Source organism: Chrysemys picta, chromosome 21 (assembly GCF_011386835.1).
Source record: "Chrysemys picta bellii isolate R12L10 chromosome 21, ASM1138683v2, whole genome shotgun sequence".
Taxonomy (NCBI): domain Eukaryota; kingdom Metazoa; phylum Chordata; order Testudines; family Emydidae; genus Chrysemys; species Chrysemys picta.
Window position 1 is genome coordinate 14,514,755 of NC_088811.1, and position 20,252 is coordinate 14,535,006.

Consider the following 20,252-nt stretch of genomic DNA (forward strand, 5'->3'; position numbering starts at 1 on the left):
TCAATGAGCTCTGCTTTGTAATTGGAACCCTGGTCCTCTGCTCCTTTTGGTTTTGTCTTCACTTAGCACATTGTGTCTCACAGGTGGTCCATGACCTAATAATCACCTGGCCCACTTAGGTGCATTGTAAGTAACAAATGCACTTCGAAAACTTCCTACTTCAGGATGCCAGCTGATTGCATGCAGAGTTCAAAAGAGTCCCCAACACAACTAGCTATGTGCACTATGGATTTTCTTCACTTTCCATTGAAGCATGAGGTCACAGTGAAAAGCAGAATACTGGCATGGCTGGATCAGTGGCCTGATCTGGTTGGCAAATGCTATATTTCTAACTCCACTCCCTACTGTTCTACAGACTGGAGCTTCTTAGAGACAGGAGGGGCATTCACATGTGTAAAGCAATCTGGTTCCAGGGTTGAACTTCTGACAATAGCTCTTCATGCAAATAAATGCAGATGGCAGCCTCAGTTCTCTAGTTCAAGTGAAAATTAATGAATGCAGTGGGCACATGTCCCAATTAACCCTTTTTCCTAAAAGAGAAGCTGAGAATTCACTGCTGGGATTGAAAGCAATCAGAAAAGTGACAGTGTTTACCCCTCCCTGCAAGCTGAAATTTCAGCATCAACCAGAGATTTCAACTCAGCAGCGGTTATGCAACTACTATCAGCAGTGCCTCACGTGAGGTTACTAGCCCTCAAATCTTCTATCTACAGGGTGTTACATAATACAGAGCAGCTCTGTGTATGTTGGGAGAGATCCAACCCGGCTTATATTCAGGACAATGAGTTACTATTTCACTATCCACATTTATCATGGAAACATTGATAAGATTTGTCCAGTTCCGTGCTGTTATCTTGCAAGTTGTCGGAGATGCTGGCACCCCACCCTTGGGGGGCACAGAATGGGATGTTTCAGGAAACATTTCCTGCTTGGAACAACAGGTCATAAGCCATCCTTTGAAGCAAAAAATAAATGAAAAAAAGGCTAAGAGCTTCAAAAGCCAAATTGCATAAAAACTCCTACCTATCACAGTCCTGGTAACTGGCAGTGGGCGTGGCTAGAAACATCCTATCAGCATGGATAGTATGTTGTTGAAGCAGAGCCCTGCCCTGCTAAACAGACTCCATAGTAAAGAGCCATGGTTTACATAACTGCAGTGAATTTTTCCAAGGCCCTTTCAGCCTTTCAGAGGGTCCCTCTGTTGCTTTTTACAGATTCAGACTAACACGGCTACCCCTCTGATACTTCCCAGATTCTGTGCCTTTTGTGGGTCCTTCTGTGTGGGACCATTGAGGTACTGTTGTATGGCACCTATAAAGGTTCAAATTAGGTGGCTGGTTATGTTAGTCAGCTGATACACTTTCTGGTACGTTAGCTATGAAAGCACATAGCTCAGTGGCTGCATTGTAAAATGAATGGTGCCAATTTCTGTAAGCAGATTTCCTCCAGTGCAATACTATTTGCAATTGCCATTTCCATTATATTTTACAAGTGAATGGAGAAGACGCCTGAAATAAAACATTTTTAAAAGCATTGCAAAACTACTTCCGAGACCCATGCTCCTTGGGCAGCTTGTTACTGTGTAGCGCTTCACTGACAGCTCTCAGCGTCTCACCACACAGTTCTAACGATTTCCTTGAAATAAGAATATAAGCAAGTTCCCAAGAAAACGTTCAGAACTTTCAGGAATATGTTGAACAATCCTGGTGCTTGGTTTGTTTCCCAAATGGTGCCGAACTGCTCTTTGAAAAACTGGAACTTAATGGTTATCCTTAGTGGTGGAGTATGGGAATAAACTGAGTCCTGAGGGCTGGACTTGAAGGAGCTGATGATGCTTTCAGGACCACATTGAAACAAATATTTAGCATGCAACAGAAGAGTAAATTTGAAAGGCCAAGTCCCAATATGAATTAACCCACAGGTCACTATGGCATTAAGTCCTGGGACAGTGAGCAGAGACAAAAACAGCAACTGTGGATTCATTCATTGTAACAGCACGGTCACCACTTTATTGTGCAAAGAGGAAAATGAACTAACTTTTTTCAAACACCCACAATACACAGCTATAAAGTCTTATGATATTTTCACTAAAACAGTTGTTGCTGGTTTAAAATTAGTGTTTTCCTTATGACCACAGAATAAGCCCTGGTAGTGAAACAGAAAACCAGGTATATATAATAAGGAACAGAATCAAGCATAACTACCGAAAGAGCCATTAACCCCATGCCCTCTTTCACCAGTCTCTCCACCATGATGCAATTCTCTCTGAGCCTGGCACACTGAAATAGTAGAATGTCCCTGGAAGGAATTTTAGATCTGGTTAAAAGAACTAGATCAACACAGTCTAAAAGGACACATGACTCTCTCAATGGTCTAAGTACTGACCTGCTGTGATCAGAGATGTGACTCAGTTGCTTAGTTCAGATCAAGATCTGAATCCAAACTTCTCAAAAGCCTGGGGATATCTGGATTTGGTATTCCAGTTCAACTCACGCAGGGACCTTCTAACACTGCTAGCCTGGCTTGTGAAATTCAGATTTGGATATTAGAGCTGGCGAGAGCCCTCAAACTGTTATGCTTATAAGAAGCAGGGATAAAAATATTATTACAGCAAATCAACCAGAGAACAGAAATGAGTTGTTCTGCACTGAGTGCTGTATGGCATTTTACATATAATTAGATAAGTACTTTGGCTGTGCATTTTATAACCCACCCCCTAGCTCCTGACAGAACTCCTCACAGATAAACAGCTCAATCATGATGCTCTTGGCTGTCATTTTATAAAATGTATCGATGGCTTCAGAGGAATATGATTTTAATAATTTAAGAAAACAAAGCTTTAATTTTGTTCCATCAGTTTAACTTCCTTTACAGTTCGAACTGAAAATCAATACGATTAGCAAAAGTCCAACTGTAATGCTTTTCTGTAAAGAACAGCTGTGTTATACTTCTTTCAGTGCATAAACCCTTTTATAAAGGAATTTGCTTCAAGCAGTAAATCTAAATTCTCCGGTGTGAATGAAGCCGACCAGATATCCTTCAAACACTTTCCAGATCATACCAAATCTCATAACGATTCAATGCTCTTTTCTTTACAGGTAAGACAACAACCCTCTGTATACTAATGCTTTCTGTAGGCAAACTCAACCTCTTACATTAACACATACAGCAGGCCTGCAGATATTTTTCCTTAGAGTATTTTAGGCTTCCAGAGAGTCAGAAGTATTAGACAGATTCCCAAGTGCTTTTAGTAAATGCCATTTATCTACTGCAGGGCCACACACAGAATTGTACCCTTCAGACAGAATGGTTTCTCCAAGAGAGCAGTAAAAATGCTGCCTCCCAAAGATCTTCGTACTCCAGATTTGCCAAAAAGCACGTCTTCATCTTAGTTTCTACCCTGCTTCTGTCCACCAGTCCATCCATCAGTAAAGTGGCTGCCGATTGGTGAAGAAGCCAGCCAGTCATCTTGTCTAAATTCAGACTCTTTGGGACTAGAATATTTTCACCCCAGAGGCTTAAGTGAAGCACATTAGCTGCAACTCGAGCAGACAGTCTCTGAAACGAGAAGTGAAAGATCAGCTGAACGCCGTGAAAGGTGTTAGAACAGACACGTAAGATGTATACTATTGAAATGCTCCCAAACATCTTCTCATCTCACAGAACATTCACTTCTAATTGAAAGCCTTTTTGGGGCTGTTGCTGTCCGGCTACTATACTTGAGCTCCCAATTCACTCAAGTGCCATTACATGCCACCCTTTCCCAATATAACTTCGCTGTAATATGCAAAGAAGTGTCAGGTACCAAGTTCTTTATATTGCATCACACTTTCATTGAAGTCCTGCGATAGCTTTCTATTATTACCACCAACACAGCACTTGGGAGCCCTAGTCATGGTCAAGGACCCCATTGCGCTAGGCACTGTACAACCATTTTATCACAATACTCTCAGGAAAGTGACTGCTGTTAAAACTCCACTCACGACAATAGCCGCAAGGTCTCTCACCTTGTTGGGATCCCGCTGAAGTAGCATCTTTACCACCCGCTTCACATCGAAGGGCACAGTATCTGGCAGTGCTGGGAGCTGGTCTTCTTGGTAGCTTCTACTTTCCAGAGAGGACCTTCCTTGGCCATAGAAAGGATTACACAGTCCAAGGATTTCATACGCTATCGCTCCAACTGCCCATGCGTCTGCTTTACTGTAGTCAATCAGGACACCTGGACCTGGTATTGCTGTGACCACCTGCATCAGAGAGACCATAGGAAATATATGGGAAGGTAGACATACACAGCACAAGTTCGTTTAACCTTTTGATAAATCTACTTCTATTCATCAGGTCAGCATTCCCATGGTCATGAATTCAGTTCTTACCTCTGACTAAAGCTTGCACCCAGTTTAATATTTATAGGGATATATTACTTGGGCAGCTGAAGAGGGACTCCAGATAGTGGCCTTATAAAGGGACCATGTGTTCCATTTCACACAGCATGAAAGCCGAAAGTATCCCTGCCCAGTATACCGGTGCCAGGCGAGGGATCCCTTACCGTACGTTAAGACTACTGGTAACGGGGGAGTATCAAACTAGTAGTTATTCCTCTGCATCCGCCCAGAGGATGCAGATGAATAACTACTAGTTTGATAATAATGCAAGAATTGCTACACAGATGCTGTGTAGGAGAACTCATTGTTCTGAGACCCTTGTAAAAGCTAAGCAGAAGAGGGCATACGAATGGAAGGCAGCCAAATTTGGAATTTCGTACTTTTATGTGTAAGACCAACTACCACCTTGTAACACTGATTTTTTCCCCCATTTTCAGTTGCTCAAGATACCAATGGGAGATTGACCAGCGCAGAGTTCTGTAATGGTGTTCTCTTGCTGAATTCAACATCAGATGTGGTCGCCCCATCTCAGAAAAGATATATTGGACTTGGAAAAGGTTCAGAAAAGGGCAACAAAAATGATTAGGGGTATGGAACGGCTGCCGTATGAGAGGAGATTAATAAGACTGGGACTTTTCAGCTTGGAAAAGAGAGGATTAAGGGGGAGATATGATAGAGGTCTATAAAATCATGACTGGTGTGGAGAAAGTAAATAAGGAAGTGTTATTTACTCCTTCTCATAACATAAGAACTAGGGGCCACCAAATGAAATTAATAGGCAGCAAGTTTAAAACAAACAAAAGAAAGTATTTTTTCATATAACGCACAGTCAACCTGTGGAACTCCTTGCCAGAGGATGTTGTGAAGACCAAGACTATAACAGGGTTCCAAAAAGAACTAGATAAGTTCCTGGAGGATAGGTCCATCAATGGCTATTAGCCAGGATGAGTAGGGATGATGTCCCTAGCCTCTGTTTGCCAGAAGCTGGGAATGGGCGACAGGGGATGGATCACTTGATGATTCCTGTTCTGTTCATTCCCTCTGGGGCACCTGGCACTGGCCACTGTCGGAAGACAGGATACTGGGCTAGATGGACCATTGTCTGACCCAGTGTGCCCATTCTGATGTTCTTATCAGAGACATTTAATCACATGGTAGTGCCAATTAACCAGACCATGAATCCTCTAAGCAATGCTATTGGAGATGGCACTCCATGGCAGGAAGTTCTGTGGGGAGATAAACTAGACAGACAATGCCACACCCACAACAACCTGTAGCAGCCAGCATAGCAAGTTAGTGGACATAGTATTAGGCAAGATAACCAATAATGAAAAGGCTTTTACCAAGTATTGACTAATATGGATGTGTTTGAATGGCATTCAAATTTCTCATCTTGTGTTGGGGAAGGTATATAGGGCAAAGGGGAAGGTTTGGTGTTCCCCAAATCCATTACTTTGGACCTAATCCTGCTCCTATTTATGTTAATGGACTTTACTGGATCCTATACTTCCAACAGCACTACACATAGGTAACTACCTAATACAGGCTATAATTAGTTACTGAGACTCATACGCATGAGGACTTACCTCAGGTGCCATAAGACAGCCATTGCCTCCCCGATCCACATACCAGCTGGTGAAAGGCAATCTCAAGCCAATATTTTCATCCGCCAAACAGCAACCAAAGTCTGTGATCACCAGCCAGGGACAGCCAGCTGTAAACATCACAGGTTAACAAAGTTAGCACCCAATTGGGATGCGCAGTGTATAATACTTGGCCATATTAGATACCACACATCATATTAGAAAACTGACTATTAATCAGCACAAGCAGTCTCATTCCTTACAGGAATCTATATTACTACAGACCATTTCTGCATCTCCTCTCTTCAGTATTACAAGTCAGAACACTGGTGACATATGTAAAGTAAAACGTTTGCCCATTTCTCTGTATAAGGAATTAGTTATCCATTCAGAGTTTTCACAGACACCTCAGTGAGTCTCCCAAATTCTGCAGCCTGGGACCCACACTCCACACATACTTTCAGTTTCTGAGGCTGCATGAAGCAAAACACTCTTGTTCATTTAAACAGCTTCCATCGTAACTTGGACACCCAGTGAGTGAGGTATAGTACAAATGTACAGCAGAGGTGGGCAGAATGGAAGCATATTCCTACATCCAAAATGCAGTGTAAGAATTAGAGCTGCTGCTGAGTGATAAGGGAAAAGAGACGGGTGTGCCAGGTCTGACTGAGTCCCACTCTGACTTCAGAGAAGATACACAAGGTGACGAATTAATCAGGGATGGAAGGAATCTTTGGTCCTTTTTTTTTTTTTTTTTAAATCTGTAGCAGATACAGAGTCAGCGAGCTGGCAAATGTTTGAGCTAGTTAATGGTTACTCTCCTGATGACAAGTCAAACATTGCAAAAGAGAACAATTGATTTCCAGAGACTGAATTTTTAATCATTACCATCTGCATTCAGTATAGTTTTAACAAGGCTTCAAGAAAACGAAACCTATGTTAGTAGGACCTCCAAAAACCTTCTACAGCAGCTACAGCAGGATTTTTAATTACACCGATCTAGGCACTCGCTAGTTGTTCGTTTGAATCTCAGTCACACTGAAACAGTGCTCAGGTAATTAACATTTCAGTTAAAGAGAGTGACACCAAAACAACAAAATGTTGTTCCCTCTGGTCTCAGCTAATGTGTAATGATCCAAAGGTGCAATATCATTAACCTATCTCTGCTGTGGGATTTCAGAAGTTGCTCAGTGCTGCCGGGCAAGTTACGATGACAGAGACCATGGGCATGGAGCTAATGCATCAGAAATGTTGCAGTGCAGGCTAGTGCATACCCTTCTGCTCTCTGTTTAAGCAGTCATTCACTTAGTAATTTTTGCAACATATCTTGTTAACAGTGCTTTGTCCTTATATAGCACCTTTCATCTGATGATCTCCAAGCATGTAACAGACACTGAACAAACATCACAACACCCCCGTGAGGCTGGGAAGCATTATCTCCATTTTACTGATGGGAAAACTGAGGCACAGAGAGGATAAGTGACTTTCCCGTATGTCACAACAGCAGCATGTGGTAGTGCCAAGAACAGAACCTAGGAGTCTCGACTCCCCCTAAACAAAGGCTGTAACATCTAGGCTCACTTCCTTCCCCATTAAACACCGTGGATGTGATTTGCAAAACCATCTAAGGCTATGTCTACAATACCGCGGGATCGACGCTCTGGCGATTGATGTACTGGGAGTCAATTTAGTGGGTCTAGTGAAGACCCACTAAATCAATGGCAGAGCGCTCTCCGGTTGATCCCTTTACTCCACCAAGAATGAGAGGAGTAAGGTAATTCGCGGTGTAGACACCGCAGTAAGTCGACCTAAGCTACATTGACTCCAGCTACGTTATTCACCTAGCTAGAGTTGTGTAACTTAAGTTGACTTACCACAGTAGTGTAAACATAGCCTAAGTGACTTAGTAGCACAAGTCCCATTACAAGTCAAATTATTTTTGTAAATTCCCTATTCGTCTCCAGCTGGACTCAGCAAGCTACATACCAGAATCCAATTCAACTAGGATATTGTCAGATTTTAAATCTCTGTGTGATATTCCATGTCGAACAAGGTGATCCACTCCTTCTAGTAACTGTAAGATCATCAAGGTGCTGAGGTGAGCATCTGAATTCCTCTCGCTCAAGTACTGGCGCAGGGTGCATGGATAACTTGACAGATTGAGAAAGACAATATTTGATTCAGTATTCTACTGCTATAAAGCAAATATTCAGTTCAACATTAGTGGCACCTGCCTGGAGATACTTCACTGTTACATTTACTAACTTCTCTCTACACATCCCAAATTCCTTAACCAACCCCAATCCCTCCTCATCCCCAGTACACAAAAACATCTGCTCATGTTTTGCCACATGGCATACTATCCGAAATCTGGCATCTCCATCAGGGCTTCCATACTTCTAGAACTGGAAATAAAAGCATCCTCTCTAAAAGTAGGAGGCTCACAGGGTGTACAATGAGATTTCTGAGGTATTTTATTTGCAAAGGGTTCTTCTGTATCCTCCTTTGTATTCTGAAGGAAAGAGAGGGAAGTGTGTTATTACAGAATGGACAGACTTGGTGGGAAGGGATATGATTCAGAGAAGGGAGAGTTTTTCTGGAGCCAGGTTGGTCAAAATAGCAAAAAGTGGGGGAAATGGAGATATCCCCCTACAAAGCGTTTTATAAAAATGGAGGGATAATTTGGAGCCTAATGGTTGTGTCTCAACTGAAAAGCAACAGCTGATCAGAAAGAAAGAGAAAGCCCAGAGTTACTGGGTCCTGATGAGTCACTTTTGCTTTAACTTTGCCTTCGTGCACAGCTGAGAAGGTAGTGTTGGAGATCCAGAATATCTGAAAAGTGTTTGAAGTTTCTAAAATGAGTTAATTAAAGTAATTCTTAAAAAGAGCAATTAGCCTTCATTGTTTGACAAGAGTTAAAACTTCAGGAACGGGGAAAGATCACAGGATATTTCTTAAAGGGTGCTTTGATCCGTGGCAATGAGCCAGGCCAAGACTTCACAAGGCCTTGTGCTGCCTATCTGGCAGCTGTGAACTACAGAGCCTCGCAGCACAGTCACACTCGAAATCTGAAGATGCATCCGAAGAAGTGAGGTTTTTACTCACGAAAGCTTATGCCCAAATAAATCTGTTAGTCTTTAAGGTGCCACCAGACTCCTTGTTGTTTTTGTAGATACACACTAACACGGCTACCCCCTGATACTTGACTCGAAATCTGAGTAACTTACAAAACTCATCTCTACCTACTTCTTCATCACTAAGAAGAGCGTGCGGCTGTGACCGATCCCACTGGGGTTCAGACTTAATGGGAGAACATCTGGATAGTCCACATAGGCTCCAGGTAGCAGGGGAACTGAGGATGTAAAAGCTCGGATCACCTGGATTATATTCGGATGAGGTTCCAACCTCTTCTTCCCAAAGACAGGTCTCCTGTTTCAATATAATTTGTGTATCACATTAGGCAAAGAAATTAAAACCCAACAGCTATGGTAGGATGGTGAATTACGGACACTTTCATTTTTGGTATTCTTACTAAAATCATATTTTCATGAATATAGCACTTTTCCTCCTAAAAGATCCCAAAGCAGTTTATAAACTCACTCACGCTAAAACAAAGAATGTTGGCAAGTTACAGTTAAGGTTAGAAAGTGCAGTTCAAAACAAGATGTACCTTAAAAGTGTCTCAAATATGAAAACCTCTGGATACCACAAGTTTACAAACAATTTGAACAATTGTTCATCAGAAACTTTCCTAACCAAGCCCCCAATTCTGCAAACTAATCCATACAGGCAGGTTCCTGCACTCACATGAAATCCCACTGACTTCAACAGGGGTCCACAAAGTAGACTCTGCCTATATGGAGTCCCATTGAGATAAACAGTGCTCCATACAGACACCGGCATTTGCCGGCATGACTCAGACTTCTTGCAAATCCCCACTCCTATTGTTATTAGTGGGCAATCCACTGCAGTTCAAGGGTAGTCAATGGACTCTAGCTTTATAGACCTAACCCACTGACCATAATTAAAACTATAATTTGGCTCTTTCCTCCAAATGTATTAGATTCCCTTGCTCTAATGACCCAAAACAATCAATCTCTATTTTCTACAAGGTGCAGTTTAACGTTACACCAGTAGAGGGCATTCAAAACATTTATTTTATTGGCTATTTTAAAAAAGGATTACATTGAGAAAACAGAATTTTCCACAAATTTGATTGCTGAACATGAGCCAACAGTTGCCTACATTAGAAAATAAACCCCACCGAGAATGATTAAAAACAAAATGTAACCCTTCATTTTACTCCAAAATAACCCTTTAAGTGCTCGTGTTCTAAATTATTAACAGAGGAGAAGAGTTAGTGAAAGAGACCTGACTCTCAATAAGATTAAGGAGAAAACTAGGACTGGCTTTGAAAAAAAAATGAATTTATTACTGGAAGCCCATCAAGATCAAGGGGATACCAACCCAGGAAATCTATTCTTTGATGTACACAGTAAGTGCCCATTAAAATGAATGAAAGTTATGCTCATGTATCTAGAGCAAAACAGACCTCTCTTTCCTCTCATCCCCTGAATGCAAAATATCTGTCTGGTTTGTCTGTTACACTCCTAGGCTAGCTACATACCTATCCATCTTTAGTATTTATTTGTACTGGCAGCAGAGGTGTATTTGAAATTTAAAACAGATGATCTGGATTCTGGACTACATTGTTTAAACTGGAAAAAAAAACAGCTTTTTTAAAAGGACACCAATTAAAAAAAACAAACCAACACTTTCCTGTGTTCACATCTTAGATGACACAACTGAAAGAGTTTTAAAATTCTAATTTACTTTCCCGTATTTATTTACTTTTCTCTTCGTTCAGTATGTGAAAACAGAGTAAGCCATATTCACTTTTGTTTCTGGTCAGTATTGAGTAAACTTCATTGACATGTTGTTATTATTAATTACCGGTACTACCGCAGCACCTAGGGGTCCCACTCACAGGCCAGAACCCCATTATGCTAGGCGCTGTACAAACGAAGAACAAACAGATATGGTGGTATTCTCTCTTCCAAATCACTATGAACTAATTCTCCAAAACCGTGTACTTTCAGAGGTGCCATCATTTAGTTGCAATGTACAACAGAGGTCCTGACCACTTGTGGTCACTAATAATTCCATGGCCTTTTTTTTTTTTTGGCAAGTATAGAAGAGTTAGAAGAGTCAACCCCAGTATTCTGGCCAAGGTCCAGACTGAGTGATTAAATCCTGCCCTCATTACATCCCCTACGTAGCATCAACTGGATGCAGTCTTTTCTCTTAACTTCCTCTATTTAGATTCTCTGTGGTATGCCTGTGCACTCTAAACCACTGCTGAATTTCAAAGGTCTGATGAAGTGATTTCCACACATATTGTACAAACATACAAGTACAATGAGGAAAATGTGTAAGCCACATTGGGATTTGGATGAAAGGTGCCTCAGATCCCGAATGTATCAGTACTGTTCCATCTTTTGGGGGGATTTTAGTGATGGCAGTCGCTACTGCAGGGAAACACAGCACCCTGAACTCAGGTCTTGATAGGCATGCGAAAGGGAACGTTGATTTTCCAATTTTTTGTATCTGAAATTTATGGGCTTCACAACTTCTTATAATAAACTTGTGTTCTTAAAACATGCTAATAAAGGCTCTCTGATCACCTTTAAAGACCAATAAAAGCATCTACTAATAAAACATACCTGTGGCAAGCAACAGCTCCGTATTCCCCAGATAAGGCAGAACCACTCGCCGGAACGAGTTCCTGTCTCATGGTGCTGAGGATAGCTTCACTTGAAGAACCAGCCTACAACAGCAGTTAACATAGAACATTGTATTCAAACCTGAGCTTTAAAATCATCCAATCTAAATACCAAAACTGGAAGCAAATAACCCTGAAGCTGACGCTAAGTAAATTCAGACTAGAAATAAGGGGTAATTTTTAACAGCGCGGGTGTAGTGGGTTCCTCATCATTTGAAATTTTCAGAATAAAACTGGATGTCTTTCTAAAAAATATATGCTAGCTCAGCTACAAGATACGGGTTTGATTCAGGAATTACTGATTGAAATTCTATGGCCTTTGTTATGCTGGAGGTCAGAATAGATGATCATAATGGTCCATTCCGGGTTTAAAAAAAAAAATCTATGAATCCCAACAGATTTAAGGAATCATTAGTTTGGAAGACTCCTCATGCACAGGCAGCGACTCTGTGGGTGCTCCAGGGCTGGAGCACCCATGGGAAAAAAATGGTGGACACTTAGTACCCACCAGCAGCCCCCCATCAATGCCTCTCTTCCTCCCCAGTGCCTCCTGCCCGTCGGCGGGCCCCACCGATCAGCGCCTCCCCCTCCCTTCCTGCACCTGCCACGGATCAGCTGTTTCGCGGCATCAGGAGGCGCTGGAGGGAGGGGGCAGGAGCGAGGGCACAGCGTGCTCGGGGGAGGAGGCGGAACTGGGCGGGGAAGAGGTAGGACGGGAAGAGGTGGGGTGGGGGCGGAGCAGGGGTGGGAAGAAGCAGGGCCACTGTGGGGCATTGGGGGAAGGGGTGGAGTGGGGATGAGGCCTGGGGAGCACCCCCGGCAGATTAGAAACTCGGTGCCTATGTCCTCATGTTCAGTTGTTTGCAGACTGGAATGGATACAGTGAATTTTCCATAGAGAAAAGAATGATAGCTCTCTGAGTCTCTGGGATAGTTACTTTGGGATACGGCTGATCACAGAATCATCTGGGCTGGAAGAAACTTATGAAAAGAGATCTGGTCCGCCCACCTAATTGTGCGGGGCCTCCAGTGGGTAATTTAGCTATCCAGCTTCCATGAAGTATTACTGGTTTCATACCTAAAATGTCCCCAGCAAATGGACATCTACGTTTTATCCCTGAGTACCTCGAAAAGCAGTGATTCCTCAAACTTCTTTAGCAGTGTTTTTCCATTTCCTGCTAGTTCTTAACGTTTCGCCAAGTTTCTCTTAATATTAAACATAATATTTTTTCCCAGAAAACACTGTCAATATTGTCAAGAAGCAATAGCCAAACCAGCAGTGACACACAAATGTCATGCTGATGCTGACTCCCACAGGAAGATTTTTGATGAGCATTAATTACGTCGCTGAGCGACTGTTCATTAACAATCTGTGTTTCCACTGCTATATATCAACAACTTTGTTCCAATGTACTAATCGGGCACAAAATAATTAGAGCTTTCAACACATCGGTGGTAAACATTTCACTCAGACTTTGCAAGCGTCAAACAGGAAGTCTAAAGACTAACTGCTTACCGAAATGTTCCACATCATTTTGATGGCTAATGGGAAAGCAGCTCTTTGTGGGTTTGTTTGTATAGGTTTCGCTTCTGCAGCCTGGATCACTGAGCCGTGATCCCACTGTGGATCTGGACTCTTCCCTTCTAAAGGCTTGCTGTCTTCACTGCTTTGGTAGTTGGAAGACAAAGGAATAGCTGCTTCATATACAGCAGCACTGCACCCTTTCCCAATGGGCTGCCCAATAAGGTACTCTTCTAGTTTGAAGCCCTGCCAGCGGAAAGCGCTCAGTGGATCTTTCAGTGGCTTGTTCTTTCTGATAAATATGGTCTGAAAGGAAAGTGAAAAATCACTCAATTATTCAACACTTTAAAAAACCGAGAACTACTTTGCTATTGTATGTGCTCCAGGGTGTGCATACAAGTATACATACCACATGGCCAGCACAGTCGGCATTTGAAAGCTTTATATCTTCTATTATGTTAAACTACAATCCAGTTGGGCACTTACAAAACACATGGTGGATTCAATTTACAAACTCACGTCATCCAAATTCTGCATGTGCATGCTTCAGATTGGAATATAGGCACATAAAGCATATAATACTTTGTGCATCTGTAGCACCCTTTATCTGAGGATCTGTCACGGAGTATTGGGGAACTCAGGGCCCTGCACCCCCGGCTTCCTGCGATTCACCATGACTCTCAGCCAGCCAGTAAAGCAGAAGGTTTATTTGGATGACAGGAATACAGTCCAAGACAGGTCTTGCAGGCACAGACAACAGGACCCCCCTCAGTTAGGTCCAGCTTGGGGTCCCAGGGCATCCCAGCCCCCCCCCCCTTTGGGGGGGTCAGAGCCATCTCTGCCTCCCAGCCATCTCTCCAGCCCGCTTCCAACACCCTGCCTTCAGCGACCCCTCCCACAGCCTTTGTTCAGTTTCCCGGGCCAAGGTGTCACCTGGCCTCCAACCCCTTCCTGGGTTCTCATGTTACATGCTCAGGTATTCGCCTTCGGGCAGACTCCCATCCCCCGATGCAGACTATCCTAGCCACACTCCCCTGTCAGCATTCACAGACCACAGTAAGAACAGTCCCAGTTCGTCACAGGATCTCAAAGCATTGTATAAATATTAAGCCTCAAAGCAGCATAAGGTAAGTAAATTATTATCCATACCCTACAAGTGAAGGGACAACAGCCAGGTTCACACTAGAAACGTTTGCTGGCAGAGCAATGTCAGTTAGAGATGTGATTTTTTTTTGCAACTTTCTCTGCCCGCAAAAGCCTCGTTTTAGACACAGCTATACCAGTATAAAAAGTGCTTTTGCCAGTATCACTCATATTGCTTGCCAAACTTGTAAGTTGTGCCGAGAAAAGCTCTTTGCAGGTACAGGCTGTGTCTACACTGCGAAGGTTTTGAGGGTATAGTTATCCAACAAGTTTTTATTTAAGGTGTTTTTCAACCAGTACTACCGACAAATAAATGTGTTTGAACAGAAGAGGGAAAAGAAAAACATTTCATTCATCTACAACATAAGCAAATAAAATCTGCAGAGAAAGGTCTGGCCAGCTTCTATAACAGGGATTTTTATTGTGCTTCACTCCCTCTCTGAACGAATAAAATGTTTAAAAATAAAACTTAGTTAAGAACAATGACAGATAAAATGCCAATGCCCTAAAGCTTTCATGGCAGGAGAAAATGATAGTTGGTTAGAGGAGAGAATCAATGCGGGGGAAATGTTTGGGGGTTGATGGAAAGAGACACAAAAAGGAGAAGAGGAAGAGGACTACGGGATCAGAAATTAAGAATTAAGACACTGAAGAAACAAGTTGTGATGAAGTGGGAATTTTCTGTAAAGTTTTTATGTTGCTTAGGCATGCCTCAGTTTCCCTCCGAGTGTGGCATTGGTACCTGGTGGGTGCAAAAGGGTTAACAAAGCTCCTGGAACAGCACAAGAGACAGAAGGTGTGAGTGTGCCACCCTTGCTGTCTGGGAGGAATGAATCTAGTCCTTAAAGAACTGGCTCAAACTAATCCAAATCAACAGAGGGCCCAGCAAGACAAAGAGATGCCCCAACCACCAAACAATCAACACTTAACAGCAGGAAACCCTGGCAGGCGGGAATTGGGAACTGAGCTGGAGAATAAGGTGTCAGGTGACTGGAAAAACAGGAGCCTGGACTGGGGAGACAAAAGGGGAACCAAGGGAGAGAGCCAGAGGAGTCCATCATATCTTGGCTGGCTCATCATGGCACTGGTGTGACCAGGGTGAACTATATGGTTTAACTTAATTGCTCTGTGCTAAACTAAGGACTTCCAGATTCTGTAGGACCAGTAAATGGTTACTTGGCTTTGGAAAGGCTTCTTGTGTCTCTGTAAATACTCCCTGAGAGCACTGGGCACTAAAGGGGCACAGTACAGGCCTCCCACAAGTCTGGCTTGGCTGGATTCCCTGCAGGGAGCCAGAGAGAGAGACAGGGAACAGTGGTGCCAAAGGCCCAGTCTTGGAGTCCCTGGGCCTTTCCCTATGGGCCCTTGGGGCCCAGTACACTAATGGGGTCGCTTCCAGGAGACTGAGGCATAGACCAGACCCTACGCCAGGGGTATACCTCAGAAAGGAAAGGAAACTAAAACTCCAATCCTGCAATGAGACCTGCACAAGTACAGGAGTTGATATGCAAGGATGTGACTCCAATATCAGGGCCCAAGGCCTAGTTTACATTAGGGCTGTCGATTAATCACATTAAAAAATGAATCGCAATTAATCGCACTCAAACAATAGAAGACAAATTGAAATTTATTAAATATTTTTGATGTTTTTCTACGTTTTCAAATATATCTCTTTCAATTGCAACACAGAATACAAAGTGTACAGTGCCCACTATATTATTTATTACAAATATTTGAACTGTAAAAATGATAAATAGTATTTTTCAATTCACCTCATACAAGTACTGTAGTGCAATCTCTTTATCATGAAAGTGCAACTTACAAATATATTTTTTTTGTTAAGTAACTGCCCTCAAAAACAAAACAATGTAAAACTTTAAAGCCTACAAGCTCACTCAGTCCTATTTCTTATTCAGCCAATCGCTAAGAGAAACAAGTTTGTTTACATTTATGGGAGATAATGCTGCCCACTTCTTAATTACAATGTCACCTGAAAGTGAGAACAGGCATTCACATGGCACTGTTGTAGCTGGGGTCGCAAAATATTTATGTGCCAGATTCAAATGCCTCTTCATGCTTTGGCCATCGTTCTAGAGGACATGCTTCCATGCTGATGACGCTCGTTAAAAAAATAAGTGTTAATTAAATTTGTGACTGAACTCCTTGGGGGGAGAACTGTATGTCTCCTGCTCTGTTTTACCCGCATTCTGCCATATATTGCATGTTATAGCTGTCTCGGATGATGACCCACCACATGTTGTTGGTTTTAAGAACACTTTCACTGCCAATCTGACAAAATGCAAAGAAGATACCATTGTGAAGCACTCGACCCAAGGTTTAAGAATCTGAAGTGCCTTCCAAAATCTGAGAGGAATGAGGTGTGGAGCATGCTTTCAGAAGCCTTAAACGAGCAACATTCTGATGCAGAAACTACAGAACCCAAACCACCAAAAAAGAAAATCAACCTTCTGCTGGTGGCATTTGACTCAGATGATGAAAATGAACATGAGTTGGTCCGCACTGCTTTCAATCGTTATTGAGCAGAACACGTCATCAGCATGGACGCATGTCCTCTAGAATGGTGGTTGAAGCATCAAGAGATATATGAATCTTTAGCGCATCTGGCATGTAAATATCTTGCGATGCTGGCTACAACAGTGCCGTGCAAACACCTGTTCTCACTTCCAGGTGACATTGTAAACAAGAAGCAGGCAGCATTATCTTCTGCAAATGTAAACAAATTTGTTTGTCTGAGCGATTGGCTGAACAAGAAGTAGGACTGAGTGGACTTGTGGGCTCTAAAGTTTTACACTGTTTTATTTTGAATGCAGGTTTTTTTTGTACATAATGCTACATTTGTAAGTTCAACTTTCATGATAAAGAGATTGCACTACAGTACTTGTATTAGGTGAATTGAAAATTACTATTTCTTTTGTTTTTTACAGTGCAAATATTTGTAATAAAAATAAATATAAAGCGAGCACTGTACAGTTTGTATTCTGTGTTGTATTTGAAATATATTTGAAAATATAGAAAACATCCAAAAATATTTAAACAAACGGTATTCTATTAATGTTTAATCGCACGTGATTAATTTTTTTAAATGCTTGACAGCCCTAGTTTACATACAAAGTCTCAACAGTTTCACTAAAGCTCTGAAGTTAAACCAATTTAATTAAAGCAACTTTGTGTGTAGACACTCTCATATCAGTTTAACTTAAACTAAATAAAATAAACGGGAAAGTACAGTATTTAAGAAGTCAGGGGGAGAACAAGTTTACAAAATAATGGATGAGGAAGGGGTGGGGGCAGCGGTAGAGGAAAAGGAAAACGCCTTGAGGAAGAGAGAAAAGGAGATTTTATAGCAGTGTATTTAGAGCTGGTGAAAGGTACTGGTCTGATAGCCCGCAAGACTGTTAGTCTCCACTTATCTAGCATGGGCAGCGGCACCAGCGTGCCCAAGCCCTAGCATATAGGGACCCTCACCAGTTCTGGGAGGGCGGGGGTGGAATCTCAGTGCTAAGTCAGTCCTTAGCCCTGTTGCTTGGACCCCGACCCACTTACTATGCTTCTGTGCAAATGGGCCTAGTCCCCCAACACAAGACACATTCCTCCTCTGCCACTGGTACCTCGCCAGGAGACCAACCCCTATGGGATCCCATGTCTCCCTGGACTGGAGATGCCCAAAGGACTAACTGGGATTTTCTTTTCTGGGACCCACGCTCCCTGGGGCTCAGTGTGGGAGGCGTCGGGCTCCTCCACTTGCCAGGACACTGTCTATGAGCTAACCGGCCCCTGGTCCCCCACACACCCCACAACGGGTCTCCTCAAGACACTGACAGGCAGATCCCTAGGACCCTGTCACCCCCACACCTCACCAGGCCTTTCTCACGAGCTGTGACCTGGGTCCCCCTCCAGGATCCCAGGCGGGGGCGGGGGGGCAACCCTGGGGCCAGCCACTTCCCCCAAAGGGGGGGCATTCCTAGGGTCGGCCCCTCTCCCAACACTCTCTGGGGGGAGGGGGCAGCCTGTGGTCGGTCACTTCCCCCAAAGGGGGGGGCATTCCTGGGGTCTCCCCCAACACTCCCTCGGGGGGGGCAGCCTCGGGTCAGCCACTTCCCCCAAAGGGGGGGCATTGCTGGGGTCAGCCCCCCAACACTCCCTGGGGGGGGGTCAGCCTGGGGTCAGCCACTTCCCCCAAAGGGGGGGCATTGCTGGGGTCAGCCCCCCAACACTCCCTGGGGGGGGGCAGCCTGGGGTCAGCCACTTCCCCCAAAGGGGGGGCATTGCTAGGGTCAGCCCCCCCAACACTCCCTGGGGGGGGCAGCCTGGGGTCAGCCACTTCCCCCAAAGGGGGGGCATTGCTGGGGTCAGCCCCCCCAACACTCCCTGGGGGGGCAGCCTGGGGTCAGCCACTTCCCCCAAAGGGGGGGCATTGCTGGGGTCAGCCCCCCCAACACTCCCTGGGGGGGCAGCCTGGGGTCAGCCATTTCCCCCAAAGGGGGGGCATTGCTGGGGTCAGCCCCCCAACACTCCCTGAGGGGGGCAGCCTGGGGTCAGCCACTTCCCCCAAAGGGGGGGCATTGCTGGGGTCAACCCCCCAACACTCCCTGGGGGGGCACTGCTGGGGCCAGCCCCCCAACACTCCCTGGGGAGGGCACTGCTGGGGCCAGCCCCCCAACACTCCCTGGCCCCCGGGGTCGGTGCCCAGCAGGACGCAGCCCGGGTATCCCGTTCGCGGGCCGGGCCGGGCCGGTCTCTGCCCCGCTCCCGCACCTGGATGTGGCGGCAGGCGGAGGCGGCCTGTCTCTGCTCCTCCAGCCCCTGCTCCAGCAGCCCCAGCCCCAGCCCGAAGGCCAGGCTCAGGCCCCGGGCGCCCCGCGGGCCCCGCAGCAGCAGCTGCCGCCGGAGCCGCCCCGCCAGCCCGGACACCGACTCGCGGAAGAAGCGGTAGCGGGCGGGCGGCGGCGGCGGCAGCCGGGGGGGCGCGGCGGGCAGCGGCCGGGGCAGCCCCCAGCGCAGGAGCAGCCCCCGGCCCAGCTGCAGCCCGCGGCCCAGAGCCTGTCGCAGCGCCATGGCCCCGCTCGGCAGCGCCCGCCTCGGCCTCCGCCTCGGCCCGGCCCCGGGCCCTGGTTACCCGGGGACCCGCCCGCTGTGACGCGCCAGGCCCGGGCGGGTGTGTCAGTCGCTGCGGACGTGGAGTGTGTTGGGGGGGAGGTCACTGCGGGGAGGACCAGGCACAGGGTGTATGTTTATGTTTCACACTGGGCGTGGGGTGTGTGTGTGTGTGTGTTACTCTGCGTACGGGTTGTGTGTGGTGTGTGTGTGTCACTGCGGGGAGGATCAGGCACAGGGTGTATGTTTATGTTTCACTCTGGGCGTGGTGTGTGTGTGTGTGTTACTCTGCGTAGGGTTGTGTGTGGTGTGTGTGTGTCACTGCGGGGAGGATCAGGCACAGGGTGTATGTTTATGTTTCACTCTGGGCGTGGGGGGTGTGTGTGTGTGTGTTACTCTGCGTAGGGTTGTGTGTGGTGTGTGTGTGTCACTGCAGGGAGGATCAGGCACAGGGTGCATGTGTATGTTTCACACTGGGTGCTGGGCGTGGTGTGTGTTACTCTGCGTACCGGTTGTGTGTGGTGTGTGTGTGTCACTGCGGGGAGGATCAGGCACAGGGTGCATGTATGTTTCACACTGGGTGCTGGGCGTGGTGTGTGTGTGTGTTACTCTGCGTAGGGGTTGTATGTGGTGTGTGTGTGTGTGTCACTGCGGGTAGGACCAGGCACAGGGTGCATGTGTATGTTTCACACTGGGTGCTGGGCGTGGTGTGTGTTACTCTGCGTA

The 20,252-nt window shown here is 45.1% G+C and overlaps 1 protein-coding gene across 1 annotated transcript; it reads right to left on the minus strand.

The window, feature by feature from the left end:
• Nucleotides 1-1,978: 1,978 nt before the first annotated feature.
• Nucleotides 1,979-19,562, minus strand: PINK1 (PTEN induced kinase 1). Its single transcript, XM_065575425.1, has 8 exons — nucleotides 19,188-19,562; nucleotides 13,263-13,574; nucleotides 11,689-11,792; nucleotides 9,212-9,394; nucleotides 7,952-8,115; nucleotides 5,969-6,096; nucleotides 4,008-4,244; nucleotides 1,979-3,558 (listed from the first exon to the last, which is right to left on the minus strand). The coding sequence occupies exons 1-8, from the start codon at nucleotides 19,485-19,487 to the stop codon at nucleotides 3,298-3,300; spliced, it is 1,689 nt and encodes a 562-aa protein (XP_065431497.1). The 5' UTR covers nucleotides 19,488-19,562; the 3' UTR covers nucleotides 1,979-3,297.
• Between the last annotated feature and the right edge of the window lie 690 nt (nucleotides 19,563-20,252).